Consider the following 15,671-nt stretch of genomic DNA (forward strand, 5'->3'; position numbering starts at 1 on the left):
GAATTCCAACGGATTCAGAAGCGGAGAACAGCAGCTTTGCAAACCCCCCCATTAGTTTCTACAGGTTTGGTTCCAGAGCAGAACTATGTGCACTGTAGTCTGGTTGGGGGGAAGGGGGGGGGTCTCTTTAGTACCAAACAGTTGAATATTTGGACCCCCCCCCCCCCCCCCCCACACACACACACACACATAAGAGCCTGAACACGCGTGGAGCCGTCACGTTAATGCACTGATGAGGTCTTCCTATGTGTAGACCGGAAGTAGGGGGCGGGGGAGATGCAGGAAGGAGGGGGCGGTTCACCTGCACACTCAGGGGTTGGTGGGAGGGGGGCAGGGACACACACACTGACCCCTACCATGCAGCCCTGCAGCAGCTCGTTAATTTCGCTCTTTCTGCAAACCAACGTTGCAGTGGACTCTCGCATGTGCACATACGTGCACGGGTGGGGGGGCAGCAAGCAGCTCTGGGCCTGAATATCAACACAGCAGCCTACAAGCCCCCCCCTTTACATTATTATCACTATTATGCTCCACCTTAATTGCACCCCCCTCCTCCCCCCAGGTTAATTACCTCCCCATGTTTGTCCTTAAACTGAAAGTGGGGGGGTCCCAAGAAGAGGGCGGTCCTATCACAAAGCTCGCCGTCACCCCTGAAAGTGACTGACGGTGACACGTGTTTGGGGGGGGGCAGCCATGTTTTCCCGCTCTTCTGTTGGAGCCACAGCCGCTCGTTGCGCCGACCTCGGATTCAAATGGTGCCGCTGCACAGCCCCCCCGCCCGCCATTGTTTTCTGAAGCGACACCTCCAGACAACCTGGACGAAGCCGCAGGAACAAAGTGTTTCTGCCTGAAGTTTCCCTGATGTCCCTGAACGCAACACTGACTTCTAAAAGGAAGCCCATAAAAAAACATTTTTATAAACTTTAAACGTTTAAACAGAAAATAAATAACAGCAAGTAAACATGGGGGGGGGGGTCCCTCTAAAATAAACTCTTATAAACTTCACAGTAAAAAGCTTTGCATTGTGGGAAATTTGAGACACAATTTAAAAAAAATTCTAAAAAATTACAGTGAATGTAGAAAAAAATAACTGACCGTTTTTAAAAAAAAGCCTAAAATATATTTGCAGAGAATTTTAAAAATGTTTTACAAAACTCATTAACAAACAAATCTTCCTTTAATGCCATTTTAATCCAGTTTACATTTAAATTTGTCAAACAAATAATCATAGAATAAACTTTCAGATTGACTAAAGTTTCTCACCGCAATGCTTCTTGGGAGTTGAAGTTTTCCTCTGAGAGAACTTCGTTCATCCAGTTTTGGGGAAAAACTAGCAGTCGGAGGGTCTTCCCAGAATTTAACCTCCAGCCAAATAAAAACCCCGCCCACCTCCGTAAGCCCGCCCACCTCACGCCTTTCTGTTTTAAGATGAAATTTCAAAGGAATTTGTTTTTCTGATCCTGACCCTTCCATGCATTAGCACGGGCCTCCGCCGCTCACAGAGCCGCCATTGTGTTCATCAAAAAAGCCCGTTTGGAAGATGGAATCTGAAAACGCACGTGCCGGCCACGCCCATTCGCCACGGGGGCGTGGCCTCCACGCTTAAAAAATCACTTTAAATGATAATAAAAACTTTAATGAAATGACACACTTCCAACCCAAACATCCCAGCCTTAAAAAAGAATACTTTTCTTTAAAGATTTAAAAAAATGATTTTTATTTTTTTCTTTCAGATTTTGAGCCAAAACACCGGAAGGACAGGTGTCACCTGAACATGTGCGCGCGCGCGGCCTGCAGAGGCTGAGCTTGTTCTGGAATATTCTGAACCTCCAGCCCTGAAGAAACGCCAACAATAGGAAAATGTGTATAAAGAAAAAGCTGCAGCCCACGCCTCAATTAAGTCTGGCAGAAAAATATCTGGAGCTGCGGCTGCCGAGCGCGAGTCTAGACACGCGCGCGCGCGAGCACGCACAGTCCTTCTGAGGGAGGTGTCAGAAAATATGAAGTTAGAGAGAGGTCCTCCAGGAAGGAGGGGAGGAGAGGAGAGGAGAGGAGCTCCCTCCACCTCAGCGGAGGTGACAGGGACACACACGGAGGCGCACAGCTGGCCCGCGTGCTCAGGAGCTGCGGGTGCGCACGCGCGTCCAGCCGTGCTGGGACAACGCCAGATGGAAAAGCTTGGGAGCGTTAAGGTGCATCACATTAAATGTTACTGTCCCGCTGCTCCCTGGAACCAGAACTGATCTGCTGCGTTGCCAGGTTTGACGCGCTAACGACTCACATCCCCCGCTGGAGGCCGAAGGAAGCGTGAGGAGCAGCTTTGTCCTCTGCTGGTCCTCCCATCCAGATCTGGATGATTGACTGATGCGCGTGAAGGGACCGCTTTGGTCTCATTTTTAGGTCTCTGTGAAGTTCTAATCACACAAGACGTTGTTCAGTGTGGAGGATAAAGGAAGACTTCTGATGGATTCTCTTCACTCGTTAAACTCAAACCTCAACATTTTCACTGAATTAGTCTGGATATTATTATACTGAGAACAAACAGATGCTATCAAAAGGAGAATTTGTTTTGCCAAACCGCGTTAAACTGCGGCTAAATGCTCATTTGTGTTGGACACGGACCGCCGCCGAAGACGAGTCCTCAGAGGAACGGATTGGACGAATCGTGTTTAAGGAGAAAAACAAAAAAAAAACACTTTTAAAAGTATGGAAAGAACGCCTTCCGCGTGATCTTCACATCGCACAGATTAGCCGCGCTTTACCAAAGCGTGGCGCCAAAACGTCTTTTTGTTATTGGAGGTTAAAATCCTCAAAGGGAAGCGTTCTTGTCCTTCCGTCTGCTCACCAAATCTCATTGATGTGAGTCGATTATTTATGAGTCCACTGTCTGCTGACCACAAAAACAATGATGGTTTATTTAAAAATACAGTTTTTTGGCAAAAATTGTTGGACTTTCCATTGTTGTTTTTTCATTATTTTCAAACAAAAACTTTAAAATGACGCATTTAAGAAAGCAGATTAAAAGATTAAAAGACCTATGGAGTGATAATTATGACACCACGTTGCAAATGAAAAGATTAAATATTTGCTTTCAAATGCTGTTCCTTTACTTTCACTTTTTTTCTACTTTAAATTTTTTTGCTGTCAAATTTTTTGTTTCCTTTCACAATTCTAAATATTTTTGAACAAATGTCTTTTTTTTTGCTTTCAATTTTTTTTGCAATTTCTTTTTTACTTTCAAAAATCTTTTTTTTTTTTGCTTTGTAAAAAATATTTTTGCATTTGCAACAAGTTTTTTTCTCACGCGTTCTGTCTCATCTCGCCTTTTTCCCATCTTTAATTTCTCTCATAAGTTTCAGTTCAGTGTGACATTTCTGCCATCAAACAGCTGCTGATTGGTCTAGATTCTAGACCAATCAGCAGCTTGTCAGGTGTCAAAAAAAAGTTTTTGAAATCAAAACTTGAAATTTTGAAGGTAAAAACAACATTTTTTTAAAGACGACCAAAGTGACAGATCTGCGTAGATGAAAGTGGGATTAAAATCCCGACACGCCGTCGTTGAAAAGGAAACCTCTGCATGAAACGCAGCAAACGTTCCTCCAGAGGCAGGCAGAAGCCGTCGGCGGGAACGCTGAAGACAAAGAAGCTGTAATGGTCAGCGAGGTGGGAGTGAAGGTGTGGGCGGCTGAACACCAGTCTGCTAAGAAACAATCTGACTTTTAGGAGAAGAATCAGTCCAACCAGACGGCGGAAAAAATTCACCCAAGAGGGGATTAACGAGTGGAAAAACTCATCAGATGGTCACAAATGCCAATCGTTTGTCTCCAAACGGATCATTCCATTCACCTGAATCATGGGGGGGCAGGAACCTGCCGGCTCCGACGTGTGCCGGCGTTCCCGTGAACCCAAACACCTCCTTCAGTTTACAGAGACCTACTGGGCCACCAAATATGCAGTAATCCCTTGCTGGAAGTAATCCTCAACAACTGCATTCTGCTCCAGTAATATTTGCTGAAACTGTAGTGGCCAGCTGTTTTAGAGGGATTAGCAAACCTTTAGAAAAATCCAAACCTCCATCCTTGCTCTGTTGGGATTATTAGTTTCCAGGGGGGGTTAAAAGGTCAGAAGGTACCGTCGGAGAACACGGTAGACTTTGGTCATTTATGGCGTTTAAAAAAAAGCCTTTTTTGTTCAGGTTTATGGAAGCTGTTGTCAGATAAGAGTTCAAACTTTAATAGTTTACAGCTGCAGGATTCTGGAGCGCTTGGAGCATCGCAGGCTCACACGTCCGAACGCCGTAGTCACATGTCTGAACGCCGTGGTCACATGTCTGAACGCCGTGGTCACATGTCTGAACGCCGTGGTCACATGTCTGAACGCCGTAGTCACATGTCTGAACGCCGTGGTCACATGTCTGAACGCCGTGGTCACATGTCTGAACGCCGTGGTCACATGTCTGAACGCCGTAGTCACATGTCTGAACGCCGTGGTCACATGTCTGAACGCCGTGGTCACATGTCTGAACGCCGTGGTCACATGTCCGAACGCCGTAGTCACATGTCTGAACGCCGTGGTCACACGTCTGAACGCCGTGGTCACATGTCTGAACGCCGTGGTCACATGTCTGAACGCCGTGGTCACATGTCTGAACGCCGTGGTCACATGTCTGAACGCCGTGGTCACATGTCTGAACGCCGTGGTCACATGTCTGAACGCCGTGGTCACATGTCTGAACGCCGTGGTCACATGTCCGAACGCCGTAGTCACATGTCTGAACGCCGTGGTCACATGTCTGAACGCCGTGGTCACATGTCTGAACGCCGTTGTCACATGTCTGAACGCCGTAGTCACATGTCTGAACGCCGTGGTCACATGTCTGAACGCCGTGGTCACATGTCTGAACGCCGTGGTCACATGTCCGAACGCCGTAGTCACATGTCTGAACGCCATGGTCACACGTCTGAACGCCGTGGTCACATGTCCGAACGCCGTAGTCACATGTCTGAACGCCGTGGTCACATGTCCTAACGCCGTGGTCACATGTCCGAACGCCGTGGTCACACGTCCGAACGCCGTGGTCACATGTCTGAACGCCGTGGTCACATGTCTGAACGCCGTGGTCACATGTCCGAACGCCGTAGTCACATGTCTGAACGCCGTGGTCACACGTCTGAACGCCGTGGTCACATGTCCGAACGCCGTAGTCACATGTCTGAACGCCGTGGTCACATGTCTGAACGCCGTGGTCACATGTCTGAACGCCGTGGTCACATGTCTGAACGCCGTGGTCACATGTCCTAACGCCGTGGTCACATGTCCGAACGCCGTGGTCACATGTCCTAACGCCGTGGTCACACGTCCGAACGCCGTAGTCACATGTCTGAACGCCGTGGTCACATGTCTGAACGCCGTGGTCACATGTCTGAACGCCGTGGTCACATGTCTGAACGCCGTAGTCACATGTCTGAACGCCGTGGTCACATGTCTGAACGCCGTGGTCACATGTCTGAACGCCGTGGTCACATGTCCGAACGCCGTAGTCACATGTCCGAACGCCGTGGTCACACGTCTGAACGCCGTGGTCACATGTCTGAACGCCGTGGTCACATGTCTGAACGCCGTGGTCACATGTCTGAACGCCGTGGTCACATGTCTGAACGCCGTGGTCACATGTCTGAACGCCGTGGTCACATGTCTGAACGCCGTGGTCACATGTCTGAACGCCGTGGTCACATGTCTGAACGCCGTAGTCACATGTCTGAACGCCGTGGTCACATGTCTGAACGCCGTGGTCACATGTCCGAACGCCGTAGTCACATGTCTGAACGCCGTGGTCACATGTCTGAACGCCGTGGTCACATGTCCGAACGCCGTGGTCACATGTCTGAACGCCGTAGTCACATGTCTGAACGCCGTGGTCACATGTCCGAACGCCGAGGTCACATGTCTGAACGCCGTGGTCACACATCTGAGCGCCGTGGTCACATGGACGAGCGCCGTGGTAACACGTCCGAACACCCTGGTCACACGTCCAAGTGCTGTGGTCACATGTCTGAACACCGTGGTCACATGTCTGAACGCCGAGGTCACATGTCTGAACGCCGTGGTCACACGGTCGAACACCGTGGTCACATGGACGAGCGCCGTGGTCACATGTCCGAACGCCGTAGTCACATGTCCTAACGCCGTGGTCACATGTCCGAACGCCGTAGTCACACGTCTGAGCGCCGTGGTCACATGGACGAGCGCCGTGGTCACATGTCTGAACGCCGTGGTCACACGTCTGAGCACCGTGGTCAAATGGACGAGCGCCGTGGTCACATGTCTGAACGCCGGGTCACACGTCTGAACGCCGTGGTCACAAGTCTGAACGCCGTGGTCACACGTCTGAACGCCGTGGTCACAAGTCTGAACGCCGTGGTCACACGCCTGAGCGCCGTGGTCACATGTTTGAACACTGTGGTCACACGTCTGAACGCCGTGGTCACACGTCTGAACGCCGTGGTCACACGTCTGAACGCCGTGGTCACACGTCTGAGCGCCGTGGTCACATGTCTGAACACCGTGGTCACACGTCTGAGCGCCGTGGTCACATGTCTGAACGCCGTGGTCACATGTCTGAACGCCGTGGTCACATGTCTGAGCGCCGTGGTCACATGTCTGAACGACATGGTCACATGTCTGAACGCCGTGGTCACACGTCTGAGCGCCGTGGTCACATGTATGAACACCGTGGTCACATGTCTGAACGCCGTGGTCACATGTCTGAGCGCCGTGGTCACATGTCTGAACGCCGTGGTCACATGTCTGAACGCCGTGGTCACATGTCGGAACGACATGGTCACATGTCTGAACGCCGTGGTCACATGTCTGAACGCCGTGGTCAAATGTCTGAACGCCGTGGTCACATGTCGGAACGACATGGTCACATGTCTGAACGCCGTGGTCACACGTCTGAGCGCCGTGGTCACATGTATGAACACCGTGGTCACATGTCTGAACGCCGTGGTCACATGTCTGAGCGCCGTGGTCACATGTCTGAACGCCGTGGTCACATGTTTGAACGCCGTGGTCACATGTCTGAGCGCCGTGGTAACATGTCTGAACGCCGTGGTCACATGTTTGAACGCCGTGGTCACACGTCTGAGCGCCGTGGTCACATGTCTGAACGCCGTGGTCACACGTCTGAACGCCGTGGTCACAAGTCTGAACGCCGTGGTCACACGTCTGAACGCCGTGGTCACAAGTCTGAACGCCGTGGTCACACGTCTGAGCGCCGTGGTCACATGTATGAACACCGTGGTCACATGTCTGAACGCCGTGGTCACATGTCTGAGCGCCGTGGTCACATGTCTGAACGCCGTGGTCACATGTTTGAACGCCGTGGTCACATGTCTGAGCGCCGTGGTCACATGTCTGAACGCCGTGGTCACATGTTTGAACGCCGTGGTCACATGTCTGAGCGCCGTGGTCACATGTCTGAACGCCGTGGTCACATGTTTGAACGCCGTGGTCACACGTCTGAGCGCCGTGGTCACATGTCTGAACACAGTTGTCAAATGTCTGAACGCCGTGGTCACATGTCTGAGCGCCGTGGTCACATGTCTGAACGCCGTGGTCACATGTTTGAACGCCGTGGTCACATGTCTGAGCGCCGTGGTCACATGTCTGAACGCAGTTGTCAAATGTCTGAACGCCGTGGTCACACGTCTGAGCGCCGTGGTAACATGTCCGAACGCCGTAGTCACACGTCAGAACGCCGTGGTCACATGTCCGAACGCCGTAGTCACATGTCTGAACGCCGTGATGCAAACAAGACCAAAGCTGGAGATCCGATTCCCAAAACGTCTCCATCTTTGTTTAAACAAAAACTGATTTCAGTTTTTCTCCACTGGTTCTTTCCTTAATCATTATTCACTAAGGTGCAGTCTGTCAATGACTCCCTGAACAAACAGCAACAAATGGTTTCATCCAAAGATAAAAGTTTCTTTTTTCTTCTGAATCTCAGAGAATGAGGTGCAGCTCACAGGAAACACAAACGTCTGCAGCGGGAAATCCAACTTTTGACCCCAAAACCACAGCTGTCCCCCATGACTTCCTGCTTACTGCACTTTGTAGGTCGCTCTCCATTTTTAGGAAATTTCCCAGAAGCCTCTGTGTTCACTAGAAAAGCGAATATAGACCACAATGCATTGCATTTGAACAATTTATCAGTTGAAATTCTGTTTGTGCCCACATGTTCTAGACGCTCCCCTCACCAGAACGCAGTGGATTCACAGACAATGTCCACATCCCAGTGAAATCCAGAACACTGGATAGCTCCACACGATGTGGTCGTATAGAGGTCATGTGAGGGAACTGAGGCGCAGATATGATTTATGTTTCTATTTATGCTCAGCAAACCTAACAAAGTTGTTCTCTATCTTCAGATGGAGGAAGAAGAACAAAACAATCTCAGTTCTAGTAAACGGCTGTAGAACACGGACTGCTGGGAATTTCCAGACGTCCTCTAGTCGCTCTGATAGTCTCTTCATCAGTCGGGATCTAGATTGAGACCACTTTGAGACCACTTTGAGACCACTTTGAGACAGCCTTCACAACAAGAGTCGTCCTAAAAAATAACTTATTTTGAGTGATTGATGTGACCTTTAGGTAGTTCTGAGTGTGCAGTCGGTCATTCAAATGCATGCTGCAATACTGCGATGCAGGTAAACTGCAGTGCTGAAGGGATGAGGTACTGTGATACTGCAGTACTGTGATACTGCAGTACTGTGATACTGCAGTACTGTGATACTCCAGTACTGTGATACTCCAGTACTGTGATACTGCAGTACTGTGATACTCCAGTGTTGAAGTACTGCGATGCAACAAAACTGCACCGTGTGATGCTGTGATACTGCAATACTTCAGTACTGCGAAGCTGTGATACTCTGTTGCTTTGATACTGTGATACTGCAGTACTTCAATACTGTGCTGCTGCTCTCCAATCAGACACAAAGGCCCCTCAGACCTGGTGTTGTCGCTTTTTGTGGAGTTTTATTCCTCTAAAATGTCCCTAATGGTGAAATGTCCGGCGAATCCTTGCAGATTATTCATGCCAGAGATTTAAAGCTGATTTTAGAACTTGAACAAATTGGATTTTTGGCTCAAATCGTTCCTTCAGCATGAACTTCAGAACATTCCTGCTGTGAATAAACATCTGTGGAGTCAGACGCGGTGGCATTGTCTCAGGAAAACACGAGTCCAGCTCTTCTCCAACAAGACAGCACGTCTTTGTCCGAACAGGCGCCGGCTTGTTCTCTGAGGTTTAGCTCCGCCCACTCTGCTTTGGGGAGCGACAGGGAGGTCAGTCTTCCTCCGGCGATGGGAGTCGGGCCGCGACGCACCCCGCAGACGCCATCTTTGGGGCTCCGACTCTCGCACAACGACGCCTTTTCAACAACCCTGACGGGGACAGGCGGTATAAGGAGTCAAAAGCAGGAAGTCGTGAGGACGCTGAACCACAGCCACATCTCTGCAGACATGGTGAACAGGGACAACTAAAGAGGGAGACTGTGAGGACGACGAGGGAGACACTCCTGACCACAGGAGATGAAGAAACGCAGGTGGAGCTTCTGATCACAGATGTTTGGATTTACTGGAAAACTTTTGGCGTGTTTGTTTGACGCCGCCTGCAGGTGAACCAGCAGGTCACGTGTTTGACCTCTGCGTAAGCATATATATGGACGGACTTCTTCCCGAGCGCCGCAGCAGCCTGTCAAAACACCTTCCAGGTGAAGGTGTCGGGACTCTCGTTAATGATTCCCTCGTCGGTTTGTTGACCCGTTTCCCCGCTGCACTTCCTCCGAGCGGCTGATTGCAGGGCGCCGCAGCGCCACGCCGGGTTACGAGGCCTGCTGCTGCTGCTGCAAGGCGCCCGCAGCATCACACATTTCCTTCCCCCGTCGGCTTGTTGGCAGATTAGTTCTCTAGCTGGTTATGCTGCAGGTCAAAGGTTAACAATCTGAATGAAAGCATAAAGCGCTGATTGGATTTTCAGCGACACCGCCGCTGAACTCGTTAGGAGGCCACGCGTTACCCAGACGCCTCCAGAGGGTTTCTCCTCAGCACCAAACTTCACCTGCTGTCATTCCTCTGGTTTGAATGCAGTAATGTTAGCCACTATTTTCTTTTAAATCAAGTTAATTGTTCTCCGCTTTGGTTTTATTGCATGACTAATCCTGATAAAGGCCAGGAGCTCGGAGCCGAGCGGCCACTTCTCCGTCCTTATCTTATCTGGAGCTGCTGAAAGACGGAAAACAGCGGCGCTGTTCCAGCAGGCTCTGTGGGAAACCACAGACAGAAAACCAGATGCTGTCATTTTCCCATCAGATTTCCTGAGGAAATACTCTAGAAAAACTCTAAAAAACAGCATTTTAAATATAAAAGATCCTTTCTGGCGTGTAAATTCTGCTGTTCCATGACTCCTCTAATGTCTTTAGAGATCCTGGTTGAATCATTAGCGGGTCCCGGGTTCTGAGTCAGCAGCAAAGGTTTCAGATCAGCCCCGGACCCAATCCCCATCCGCTCCCTTTCAGCCTTTGAATTGCAAATAATTGCCTTTTGTTTCCGCATCATTGGTTGTGCAAACCTCATCCGTCATGTGTCCTCTCAGGGTTTGCCGCCGCACAAAAGCGGCGTACCTTCCCGAAGCGGCCCTCCCCCCCCAGCCCTCGCCGCCTCTCTATTGTTCCGCCTCACTCATCTGGCTCTGCGTTCGGGGACTACGTTTCCCAGGATGCATCTTGCACTGATCACGTCAATGTTTTGACGTTGGGAGTCTGCATGTGGCATGCAGAATCTAATGCCCCACGTGACTTCCTGCCCACTCACAGAGGCTCCGCCCCCTACCTTTCAACTGTAACCTAAAAACACGGTGAGCTGTTCCTCTCTAAGCAGCGCCTCATCGCCATTTAATAAAAAGCGGATCAAATGCTGATCAGAGCAGAGACGCTGACCTGCTGGCGTCTCACCTGCCTGCCAGCAGACTGTGACTTTCAGGTGTGAACGTGATGCTGTCCAAGGTGACGTTATCTCAAGGTCACATCTGTAAACTCTGGGACGTTCATCGCGGCGTGACCGAGAGATCTGGAGCAGATCTGGACCCAAACAGAGTGTGACAACACAGTTTGACTGAAACGCAGAAAACGCCTCAGCTTTTCCTGAGTCACACCTGGATGTTTAGAAACGTTTCCAGAAAACTGAAAAGAGCTAAAAGAGGAACTGCATCATCACGGCTTTCCAAAACCCAAACAGTAAATGTTTCATCAGCGATTTATTTTGTTTTTTGTGGTCAATAAGAAGTTGTCGCCTGAGCACACCGAGGTGATGACTTGCTGTTACCGTGGAAACGCACAGCAACAGCAAAGTGTGACCCGGTTGCAGTGAGGCTGAGCAGATGTGGACTGGCACACGCTAACTTCATCAAGAGCCTTTGATGGCTGTTTTCGGAGGAACCATGAAAGCTGCCGGCGGATTTTCAGAACAAAAGCCCCAGCTGTGGCTCACCCTTTAAACTCTTATTCTGAAAATCAAAAGCCTAATTTCGGGTTTTAGTTTGGAAACTTTTTACAAACTAAAACAGTTTTTAAACTTTGAAAAAACAACAGATTGTTGTTTTGATGAAATATGATATATATATGCGACCTTTGACCTCATCTTCAACTTTAACAGGCGATAAAATGTCTTGATGCTTTCTCGCCGGCCCTTCTGCGGCTCTGGAAGACCACGACCGCATCCGTCCATCCGACCGCCTTCAGCCGCGCCTTCAACAGGCAGCACGCTCAGTAACAGGCAGGCGTATTTATGGTCGACACATTATGGTTGCTATGGAAACAGACGGCAAAGGAGAAGCCAAACGTTTGACACCGCCCACTTTTGTGAGGATGGAACAATAGCAGCAAAACGCCATGAATGCTGAGCAGAAATAAACACAAAAAGTAGGATTATTTTTCTCTTTTGCTCATTATGGGATGGAAGCTTAAAAAAACTGTCCAAAAACCCGCTGAAGAAAATATACAACTTTAGAGTAAAAAAACTTTCATGAACTTTATTCTTCCAGAGAAAAGACGCCTTTTCTAAACAAAGTTTTTCATTTGTGTTGGACTTTAATTCAAAATGATATTTCATTGTGTCTCATGGTGTTGACATTTGGACGTCGAGTCGCTAATAATATCTTCTATTCTATTGGAACTGTGAGCAGACACGTGCGCACGCCTGTCCCTTTAACTCTGAACCGTGACAGCTTACCCACGCTTAACCCCATTATTATCTCATTAGCCGCTTCGTCTTGTTCAGAAAAACTCAGGTGCTACTTAGTATTAATTAAAAGTGAATGACACACTCTTTAATTCCATGAATGCATTATTCTGAGGGATAAAGGGAAGATGGGAGACGCCGTTTCTTCAAATAACACCACATTCCTGCAGCTTAATCACCACAACTACAGCGATTAACCGGGTCTTAACCCTCCTGCAGCTCCGAGCAGACGAGTCCTCAGAACAAAATGTCCTCGCTTTCCAAAAATGTCCTCAAGTTCAAGGTCTGAGGTTCCTCCTCAGCAGGGCAGAAGTGCGCACTCGGGCGCCATTCATCAAACGGCGTGGAAAGCAGATTGCTCAAATATGACCTTGCACACAAAAGCAGCCACCGTAGAAGAACAAGAAGGAATTCAGCAAAGGCGGGACTGAGTAAACATTCCTGCAGCTCCAAAGCCTCGACACCTCACCCCTTCATGTGTGTGTGTGTGTGTGTGTGTGTGTGTGTACTCTAAACACAAACTCCAAGCCATGCATGAGCCCACATGGTATTAAAACCTGAAGAACTGTACCGAGGACGTCTGACAGCTCCCAAAACAAAAGTAACTCATGAAAACACACACACACACGTGCACTCACACACGCACGTGCACACACACACACACGTGCACACAATGGAGCACTTACATAAATTTTGGGTTGAGTCAGGAACAATGTGTACAGAGTTTAAGGCACAGGAGGACTTTGGTCGCGGCTCGGACCGAAAGGAGGAGGAAGGAGCAGAAAAGCAGGTTTAGAAGATCTTTGGAACTTTTCTGGATCAGCAAAACAGAAATAATTCCAAAATAAAAACACACAAACAAATTCAAAGACCTCTAAAACGAGTGAAAGAAAGAGTTTCCGTGTGAATGTGGATCTTTTTTCTGGATTCGGTGGAGCTCCAAAATGAAAGCAGAGTTTGAAGGGAAGCATCGTGTCATCTGAAAGCCGTGGGCAGATTTTATTCTGAAGTGTTCAAACGGCGCCCGGCGTCCCCCCCCCCCAGCTTCTCATGGCACAAAGATCCGTGTGGAAGATGGTCACACGCAATAATTAGCACCTAACTTTATGTTTACAGACTCCTGCTTTAAAATAGTCAAGGAAAGGGAGAACAAAGTGCTGCCTTTATCTTTTAGGTAAACAGAAAAACAAGCTTTTCCTTTTTTTTATTGCAGCTTCCTGTTCGCCGTCTTTGTCCTTCAAAAGTTGCTTTTTCTCTGCTGCAAAAACAACATGAAAGACTTTTGTCTTTGGAGACGAATCCGTGCAGGAGGATGAAAGGACGCCGAGGGGGGAATCAGAGGGACGGCGTCCGAGGCCTCCAGGCGCCGCCAAAGTGAAACACCTTCTGTCCACGTGCACTCTGTGCCAGTGGGGGGGGGGCATTTTTCCACAGATTGCAATTGACACCCCACCCCCAACCCAAAGAGAGCAGCACGTCTCCTGACGGGGGGCTCCCGGTTGGCACCGATTGAGCGGCCCTGAGAGGCCGCCGTGCACGTACGTGTGCACGAGGGGGTGGCATGTGGCAGTGCTGGCATTCGGTCTGGTCGAACGCCCCCCCTCCCTCCCTCCCCACCCCACCAGCTCCATGTTTTGTTTTCCTTCTCAGAGAAAAAGAATTAGCGAGATGAGAAAGTAGCGGGCCGCTCTCTGGGGGCGTCCATCTGTCCATTACCGCAGGAAAAGCTGTCTGCTCGGGTGGGAGGTGGGACGGGGGGGATTGTGTGGATTTGACCGTCAGCTCAGCTGGTAATCGAGGGACGCCGGGCTGATATACGGACGGATAAACTGACACGGATCGGGGAGGGGGGTCCTGCTCACTCGCTGACCTCCTGGATCATCTGGCCCCCTGCGCTTCGGATCTAATTGGAGGAATCTTCTGCCGGCCGAGGACCCGCTCGCAGCATTAGCACGAATTTCTTCCAACTCGTTCATTAATCAGTAAACAAGAGGAAATTAACTGGAAACATGCGGCCCACAGGACCGAGACGCTAATTACGTGACAGTAATGAGCACTTACAGGTGGCCCGGACCTGCGACCTGCGACCAGATTAATCAGCTTTGTTCTGATAATGGCTTCATTAGGAAGAAACAAGTCCGACCCGTCCAGTCTCCTCTCTGTCCTCATCACTCCATCCTCCTGAACAATTACAGCGCCTCCATCAGCTGAGAGGAAAGGGAAGCGGATCTGCAGAGCTCTGTCCCGGGCTGCTCCATGGAGGAGGTGGAGGACCCCCCAGTGTAGGGACTACTACTGCATCAGTCTGCACATCTCCTCCGTATGACTCTCAGGTGGTTAAAAATCCCTCGTTTATCTCTTGACGTATTGATGTTTGTTTTTGTTGATCAGTTTCTTGTCCCTCTGTGAGATCGATAAAGTTTGACCCGTCCGGGCTGAGAGCATCCTCAACTGAAGCAAAAGAGCTTCCAACACCTTTGCCCCCCACCCCCACCCAAGCAATCAGGAGCCCTCCACCAGAACGTGCGACGAAGAAGCGACGAGCAGCCGGCCTGTAATTGCTACCAACTAATAATGTTAACCTTTCTGTGGCATATAGGCCCGACTTTATTAACAGAGCAGCGCCGGGCGGGAAGACGAGGCTCCGCGTGTCGACACGCCACAAAAACGGCGCTTGACCTTCTTCCAGCGCACCCCCCCCGATGACAGCTGCTCCCAGGCTTCCTGAAGCCTCCAAAAGAAGCATCACGGCCGGAAAAAAAGAAAAAAAACACACCTGACTGGTAGTTTCACCTTTTCTGGAGATGCGACCCTCAGATTCACACTTTGTCACCCCCCAGGATCAACCCCTCAGGAGGAGGAGGAGGAGGCCTGCAGGAGCTCAGCATCTCTAAAGACCTTTCAGATCTCAACTGCAAGCCTCCAAATCATGTAAGGGGGAGGGGCCAAATGCTGCAGGTGACCCACTAAACCTTTGAACAGCAGCAGCAGCAACAAAACACTTGGACTGACTTTTAGGGAGCAAAGAACATCTGGAAGCTGTTTGCTTCACGCTGGACGACCCCTGAAGGTCAGAGTTGACCAGATCCTCTGATCCAGAATCCTTTATCAGAACAGCATCACCCGTGGAATCAGATATCAGGAGGGGGGGGGGGGTGTTAAGAAGGTGACAGGTCACAAACCAAGATCTAAACAGAAACCGCAGAGGAACAACCCACTGCAGCCCGGAACCACAGAGGAGGGCAGGAGACCCCGGCCCAGGAGGGAGTGATCAGGAAAACCAGAATACATTGAGTTTATGGCACAAGACAGGGGCTGCATGGGGGGGGGGGGGGGGGGCAGGATTAGAAACAACAACAACAAACCCGCAACCT

General features: G+C 49.9%; 2 protein-coding genes across 3 annotated transcripts in view; one reads left to right on the forward strand and one right to left on the reverse strand.

Annotated features, from left to right (window-relative positions):
• The window catches only part of lcor (ligand dependent nuclear receptor corepressor), a 91,758-nt gene that overhangs the window by 75,062 nt on the left and 1,025 nt on the right, over nucleotides 1-15,671 (reverse strand). The window lies entirely within an intron of this gene.
• Nucleotides 1,267-13,794, forward strand: LOC144992439 (uncharacterized). The gene is made up of 2 exons (XM_078948580.1): nucleotides 1,267-2,192; nucleotides 2,260-13,794. Exon 2 carries the CDS (start codon nucleotides 6,196-6,198, stop codon nucleotides 7,873-7,875), a length of 1,680 nt encoding a protein of 559 aa, XP_078804706.1. The 5' UTR covers nucleotides 1,267-2,192; nucleotides 2,260-6,195; the 3' UTR covers nucleotides 7,876-13,794.

Source organism: Oryzias latipes, chromosome 1 (genome assembly GCF_053564925.1).
Source record: "Oryzias latipes strain Hd-rR chromosome 1, Olatipes_Hd-rR_3.1".
NCBI classification, from domain to species: Eukaryota; Metazoa; Chordata; class Actinopteri; order Beloniformes; family Adrianichthyidae; genus Oryzias; species Oryzias latipes.

Coding starts and splice junctions, on each gene's coding strand:
- LOC144992439 (XM_078948580.1), top strand. CDS start 6,196: ATGTCCGAACGCCGTAGTCACACGTCTGAGCGCCGTGGTCACATGGAC.